The sequence below is a fragment of the Arachis hypogaea genome, chromosome 18 (assembly GCF_003086295.3).
Source record: "Arachis hypogaea cultivar Tifrunner chromosome 18, arahy.Tifrunner.gnm2.J5K5, whole genome shotgun sequence".
NCBI lineage: Eukaryota > Viridiplantae > Streptophyta > Magnoliopsida > Fabales > Fabaceae > Arachis > Arachis hypogaea.
In genome coordinates, this window is record NC_092053.1 from 112112633 (window position 1) to 112120635 (window position 8003).

General features: G+C 34.6%; 1 protein-coding gene and 1 pseudogene across 1 annotated transcript; one reads left to right on the forward strand and one right to left on the reverse strand.

The window, feature by feature from the left end:
* Positions 1–2379: 2379 nt before the first annotated feature.
* LOC112770987 (uncharacterized) lies at positions 2380–3761 on the reverse strand. The gene has a single exon (XM_025815519.3). It carries the CDS (start codon positions 3667–3669, stop codon positions 2569–2571), a length of 1101 nt encoding a protein of 366 aa, XP_025671304.1. The 5' UTR covers positions 3670–3761; the 3' UTR covers positions 2380–2568.
* Positions 3762–5240: 1479 nt separating this feature from the next.
* On the forward strand, positions 5241–6388 carry LOC112770285 (uncharacterized; annotated as a pseudogene).
* The last annotated feature ends 1615 nt before the right edge of the window (positions 6389–8003 follow it).

Genomic DNA, 8003 nt, shown 5'->3' on the forward strand with positions numbered 1-8003 from the left:
ATGAAATTCTCCTCTAATCTTCTTGAGAATCCACAGAGTCCATCCTCGTCAGAGACCGCGTCGTCGCACTCTGCAACATTGGCTCGTCGTGGTTGATGGAGGTCGCGCGACAGTGCTGATGGTTGGTGAATTGAAGTCGATGTGGCTGATGGAAGTCGCGCGACAGTGCTTCAGAGAGTCTAGCAAGTTCAAGATTTTTGGAGGCAGAGATAGAGTTTGCTTATTGGCGAAGCAGAACGGGAGTGGGAGGACGTCGAAGGCCTTGGAAGGTGGAGGAGAAGGTGTAGTGGTGGTAATTGTGGGTCTCTTGGCCACTGCAGTAGCGTTGGGGGAGGCCGGCGGCGGAAGTCCAATGTGAACAGGGGTAGAAATGAGAAAAATGGACAATGAAAAAATTAAAAAAGGGAATGCAGAGAGAGGGGGAGGGATGATGTTAGTAGACTAATAGTAGTAAAGAAAGGAGTCATTTGAAATTTTTAAGTGATTTTTTAGTGTTTGGGTAATTTTGTTGTGCAGAACCAATGTTTCATGGCTACAAATGGTAATTTCCTTCTGCATTTGTTTACAAGCACGGGATAATCAGATAGAAACACAGAAATATAAAATTATGTTTGGCAGATGAGATATGAATACAAACATTGTATTCAGAGATACTGAATTAATATATTTTGTATCATTCCTAACAAAAAAGATACCGAAACACTAATAAAAAATACAATTTCATTTTCTTTTTATTATTCTTATTAATTTTTTATCATTATATTTCTCTTCCTAAAAATTTTGTATAAAAAATATAGTAAATTAAATTTTTATAATTTATTTTTTTTATATTTAATTTATCACTAAATAAAATACAAAATATTAATTTTTGTATTTCTATTATTTGTGTCTTATTCTCAATATTTTATTTTATTCTGTCTTTATAAATAAACACAACTATAGAGAACATATATTATAATTAATAGAGACATAAATTTTTATTTATAAATTATATTCTTGTTAGTTATCTAGTATATTCAAGTTGGCTAATAAATTTTTGGAAAGTTAAACTTAAATTTTATAAATAGCAACTATTTTTGTTAATTACATTTTCATCAATAAAAATGACAATTTCATTATAATTTATTCAACTCGCGCTACTATACATAGTCACATTCACATAGAGGATGTACTGATGTACATAGTTAAGGTTGTGCTTCATTTTCTTCTATAAATAAGTTTTACCTTTTGAAAATAAAAATGAAATTAAAGCTACATGTCACTCTCAATTTTGAGAGATATATACTACTCTGATCTTAATATAAATCACGTTGTATTGATAATAATATATATATTAAATTGGAAACGATGACATTATAAAAAAAATAGAGTTAACATATCTACCCTACAAAATAAATAAAATTAAATACTCGATTATAAATAAATTGAATTAAAAACCAAACTCAATTTTTAATAGTCGATTTTTACTAGTCGAATCTGAATTTGGGTTAGTTGGGCTAAACTTAGCTCATTTAGTCACTTATCATAACCATAAAATCCTCTCCTGAAGTAGTTGACCTCAACATGCTGTCCACTTTCTGGATATTAGTGCTTAATTTTAAACTCATCAAGTCATCAAAATGTCACCTTCATAATTAATTTCTCTCAGAAACTCTTCAAATCCTATTATACGGAAAGCAGTAAAGTTATTTTAAGGTGATATTATGCTAATTTATTGTGCTGATTCCTTTATAATTTCTCGCATTACCTCCATTGTATGATAATCTGTTCTGCTAATAATCCCGCTACAGGTTATCGCATTATCTCCATTGTATAGTAATTTATTATGCTGCCAAGGATAATTGACACAAGTGGTAAAGAATAAATTAATAAAATCCTAAAAGAATATGAGCGAGATTTTTATTATGGATATAAGACTATTTTGAAACGTTGTAGTTTATGATTACTATTTTAGGTATTCAAAAAGTTAAGCTAAACTGCTAACCTTGTTTATTGAAAAAATGATGCAATTCATTGTGCTAATTTGAAGAAATTAAAGAATTACTGCTTTCGAGTATACAACTGAACATACTCGCACCCAAAATATTAATGATTTTCTTTTAGTAATCGTCCGAATACTGACCACAACCATCATGCATATTAGTTAAATCTTGTTAACAATAAATAAATTATACACTTAGTTTAATAGCACTTTTAACGTATATAACACCAATAGAATCATTATCCAAATCTTTCGCATGTAATGAAGCTCACATGCACCACAGGAATATTCAAAAATCAAAACTAGCTTGACCCATGTCATGTTGCTTCCTTCAAAGCCATATAAGTTATTCACGTGCATGGTCCCCCAACCCATCTCTATCTGGAATCCATTCCACCTTTACTATTAAAATATTCGTGATTATATTATATTTTTTTATATTTATATTACATTACTTAAGCCCAAAAATACAAAAGAAACAAACTATAACATCAATAATCACACTTTGGCTTAATTATAATCGTTGTTTAATAAGAATCATCAAAAGAAAACGAGACACTTATTACGGGTCACGTCCATCATCATTACTAACAAGTCTTCAACGGGTTTCCGCACAAACAATCGTTGTTACTAAACGACGACGCTTCAAGGTGATCAAACGGTGAACCCATCGGAATAGTTCCGCACAAGTGGTTATGGCTAAGATCCAAATGCCCAATGTACTTGGCCGAAGATAACGAAGCAGGTACCCGACCCTTCAAGTTATTATAAGACAAATCCAAAACCATGAAATACGATTTTGAACCGAAAACGTCGGGTATGGTACCCTCGAACCCGTTTCGGCTCAAGTTCAAAATACCCATACCCGGGTTGCTTAACAAACTCGAAGGTATTTGACCAGAGAGAGAGTTGCTGTCCAAATTCAAAATTGAAAGAACCGGCATTTGTCCTAAACCGGATGGAATTGAACCGGATAGTCGGTTTCCGGACAAGTCCAAGTCAGCGAGGCGGTAAATTGATGCAATCGAACTGGGAATTGGACCAGTGAGTTGGTTTCGGCTCATTAACGCCCGGCTCATCATGGCGAGTTTTCCAATGTCATTGGGAATTTGGCCGGTGAGCTGGTTGTTGCTAAGGTCGAGATGCTTGAGAGAAGCGAGGTTGACGATTGACGCCGGAATCTTGCCGGAGATTGTGTTGTCGGCGAGGTTGAGGACTGTTAGACGCTGCAATTTTCCGATATCGGCGGGAATCTCGCCGGAGATTCTGTTTCCGATGAGGTCGAGAATGCGGAGGTTGGAGAGGGAGGTGATGCAGGGAGGGATCTCGCCGGAGATGGCCTTCCAGTCAGCAACGACGAGGGTGGTGAGGTGGTCCAGCTTGCAGATCTCCGGCGAGATTTTTCCGGTCATGTAGCCGGAGCGACCGGCCTTCTCGAAGATCGGGTCCTCAGACTCGCCGCGGAGGTTGATGTCCGAGACGCGGCCGGCGGCGGCGTCGCAGCTCACGCCGTACCAGTTCAGGCAGCAGTTATCGCCGGACCATGTTTTGAAGATGCCGAGATAGGGCTCGCTCAGGCCTGCCTTGAATGCTAGAAGCGACGCCTTGTCCGACGGTGAGCATCCGTTGACGGTTATGATTGCGGGGGCGAGAATGACGGTTGCTATCAAGAGAAGTGGATAAGCCATTGTTTGAGGGGAACTCTCTCTAGTAAATGACAATGTAGAGTGCGGGAGAGAGAATATTTTGTTGTTGGTATGGGTAATGTTTATATATGTGTTGAGTGACGACAATGCCCCTTGCATGACGGTGTTATTACATATAGTTGGTTATAGACTTATGGTAGCTGAGTGAGTTATTTATTATTCACTTCACTGTTTCTAGCTTTCTGCACACAGCACATGCTATTGCCGGTTCATTATCTTGTTACTCCTGCACTCCTACTAGAATGGGCTTGTGGCTTTGAACCTCATTCATGCTAGAATTTAAAGTTTAAACATTCCAATTAAATGCAAATTGTGCCAACTCAATTGATTTTCATTTCCGAATTTTTTTAATTCTACAAAACCAGCATAATTAATTATTTTTAACCAATAATTAATTAATAATATTTAAAAATATTAGTTAAAAATATGATATTAGATTATTAGACTAAAAATATTAGATTATTCACTAAAAATATTGGCTAATATAAATTAAAGTATTATCTCTTAAACTTATTTTATGTGTATTATATTATTATTTGTTTTAAGTAATTTTATACGAGATAATAATTAAATTAGTCTTTCAGTTTTTACCTGACAAAATTGATTTTCTATTTTTAAATTGATTAAACTATCTAGTTTTTAAATTAGTTTATTTGTCATTTACTTATTTATTAGTCATTAAGTTAAAAAAAACTGATGTAAAATGTTAACTGTCACATAACATGCCATCCAATTAGACAATTTGTTCATTTCAAGCAATTTGTTCATTTCTTAAATTCATAAAATAAGAATCAATTTTTTATTCTTTTGTTAAAACATAAATTGACTATATGTGATTATTCTATGCTAATTCATAATTTTAGTTAAAAAAATTTTCTTGATATTACAAATCTCAAATAACTATATTCCAATTTTAGTGTTACTCTTCTATTAATATTTATATAATCTCCAAAATCACTTATAATCAGGCCCTTAAATTTTAAACTTATATAAAATAGATAAAATATCTCACAAGTGAATTTTATAATTTTGACAAATTTTTTATTTTTTCAATTTTTTTTAATAGTAAATAAGTAAATAATAATTTTTTATCAAGAAAAATTCTAACACTGATATGTTTACTTATAAAAGGCGAAAATTAAAGTTATACAAATAAAAAATAAACTTTGCAGACAAAATTATCTAAATTCTAAAAAATTAAATAAAATTCTCAAATTATCCTCTAATATAATCTAACTCTAACTTCTAATTTTAATCTACACCATTCCCCCAATTTCAAACCTTACCATCACTCTCATCCCAACTACCACCGTCAGTGTCGCCATCACCACTACCACCACTGCCATCACCATCTTTACTGCTCTCGGACACCACCCTAATACACATTCGATTCCACCACCATTATCCATTATCATCATCATCATCGAAGATGTAGAGCACACATCGTAGAACTCACCAAATCCAGTGGCATTACCATTGGCTTGAACACTCATATTTCATAAAAGGCAATAGCTTTTCAAAGACTTAGATAAACTGAAACTGGAGGAACACATATGCTTATGTACAATAACAACACAATCTGTTATACTCACAACGAGGTAAATACTAAATTAGTATCCAAAAGATTCTAACACTGATAAAATGGTACTTGATCTTTGTTATTGGCAAAATGATCCCCGAAAAATTTTAAAATTTGACAAAAATAACTAACTGCCAATTGAGTTACCTGGAGTTAAGGTTTAGGGGTGACGTGTCAGTTAATAATTATCATATACAAAATTTACCCACTTTTAATTTTTATAATTTTAAAAAAACTCCAATTTCAATTTTTTTTAAAAAACCCTAATCCTCTTTTTTTTTCCTAAAACTCTAATCTCTTTTTCTAAATCATCATCATTTTCTAAAACCCTAATCTCCTTTTTTCTTCTTCTTTTTCCTCTCAACGATGCCATTTTTGAGAATCAGGTAGTGATTAACGAGACTCTAGTTATAGTTGTGGTTGTGGTGGTGGTAGTGTGGTGATAGCGGCAGAGGGGTGGGATCTGCTGCAGAGGCATCACATGGAAGACCCTGTGTTCTTGAGACAATGGTTCAGTTTACGATTGGGAAGGCGTGTGCAGAGGGAAATTGGATAGCAGAGATTCGTGATCCAAGAAAAGGTGTTCGCGTTTGGCTTGAAACCTTCAACACCACCTAAGAAGCCGCCAAGGCCTATGACAGAGAAGCTCGTAAGATTCGCAGAAAGAAAGCTAAAGTGAACTTCCCCAACGAGGATGACGAACACTCAATTCAACAATCTCGCAACATTATTCCAAACCTTCCTCCTCCTCCCATTTGAAGATCGAGTAATCATCCTCCTCTGTATCAATATAGTGATGCCAACAACAACAACAACAACAACAACAACAACAACAACAACAACAACAACAACAACAATATGAACAACCAGGCAAGGACTCTGAACCTCAACTTAGAGTTTGGTTACGATCTGAATCATGGAGGAGCTATTGGTATTGGTGGTGCCATCAACGCAAAACCATTTGTGAGTTGTGTTGATGATAATTCTGAGTATGAGTCTGGTTTTAGTTTGGCATCGGAGGTGGTAGGTGGGTCAAGTGGTGATCAACAGCATCAAGAGGAGAAGAAGAGCTACGAGGTGGAGAAGCTTTTGGAGGAGCTAAGGCATATGAGAAAAAAATGAGAAATAAAAAAAGGGGTTGAGTCTTGAGAAGAAGGGATTGAGTATCAGAGAATCATCTTTGGTTAGAAGAGTAAGAAGTAGGAGGAAGGTAGAGGCAACAAAGAATGAAAATGAAGAGAATTTAATTGGGAAAGAAAATTGGTGGATGATGATGAGGAAGGGGAAGAGATGAGAGTTTCAGAAGAAAGGATATTAGGATTTTTTAGGGTTTTTAAAAAATTGAAATTGGGGGTGTTTTTAAAATTATAAAAATTAAAAGTGAGTAAATTTTGTAATTATTATAATTGTTAACTGACACGTCACCTTTAAATCTTAACCCCAGATAACTCAATTAATGGTTGGTCGTTTTTGTCAAATTTTAAAATCTTTCAGGGATCATTTTGTCAATAACAAAGATCAAGTACCATTTTGTCAGCGTCAAAATCTTTTGGATACCGATTTGATATTTACCTCTACTCACAACACTAAAGTTCAAAGAACCCATGTACAGTAACAATGTAACATACCCAAAATATACAACAAGGGTGCAAACAAAAGCAACCCTCTCCTTCTGAAAATTGCCCATATGAAAGGAAAGGTCAATTTTTTCATGGAATTAGTGTCCTCGATTGATGAACCTTTGTCGCATCTATTGCCGTTGCTCTAGCCATGGCTGAGTGCTAGGACGACGACGGCAAGCTGTTGGAACATGCTCCTCCACCCAAGCGACTGTACCCATCAACGATAGAAGCAAGAGGCAACTCAAAAAATAGGTGATAGCGGAGGAGAGGCAACAAATTATTGGTGAATAGGTGAAATTGGAGAAATGCAGGAGTTAGCTAGGAGTGATGGAGAAGCAAAAGCAGTAGAGCTGGTGATAGCCATGGTGGTGATAGTGATGGCGACAGTGATGGTGGTAGTTGAGGATGAGAGTTGTGATAGGGTTTGTAATTGGAGGAGTGATGGTGTGAAGTAAAATTAGAAGTTAGAGTTAGGATATATTAGATGGTAATTTGGAAATTTTATTTAATTTTTAGGGTTCGAATAATTTTGTCGGTAAAAGTTCATCCTTTATATGTGGGTATAATTTTAATTTTCATCTTTCATAGATAGAAATATTAGTGTCTGAATCTTTCATGGTTAGAAATAATTATTTACTCAATAATAAATTATATGTTATTAATGTTATAAAACTTATTCGAACTGACTGGTTGAATTAGTCAAATAAAAAATTGTTAGCAAAACCAGTACTTAATTGAAAAATCAGTACAGGCTAATTTTTAAAAATTTTCATCAAATTTCATCCAAAACTACACGTTGGTCTTAACAGGTAGAAGAAAAAAAAGTAGGGAGGGGAAGATTAGAAAACCAAAGGTAGAAGAAGAAACGACTCTATCTCTATAACTGTTTGTTCTCCTATTGAATCTAGTGTTATGGTCAGCTTTCATTGAATTTTTTATTGGTGGTTCAACTAGAGATTTGTCCCAAGAATAGCCAGTTTCAATTGATATTGTTGTTGTTGTCTTTGTTTGAAAGAGGTGGTTTTATGAGGGTGATGTGAAGAAGCATGTGGTATAAGTTGGAAGGAGTTTCTAAGAGAAAAAGAAAAAGAAACACCACAAAACAATGCATTATT

What these genes read in the sequence shown, in the direction of transcription:
- LOC112770987 (XM_025815519.3), bottom strand. Translation starts at nt 3,669, where the DNA reads ATGGCTTATCCACTTCTCTTGATAGCAACCGTCATTCTCGCCCCCGCA.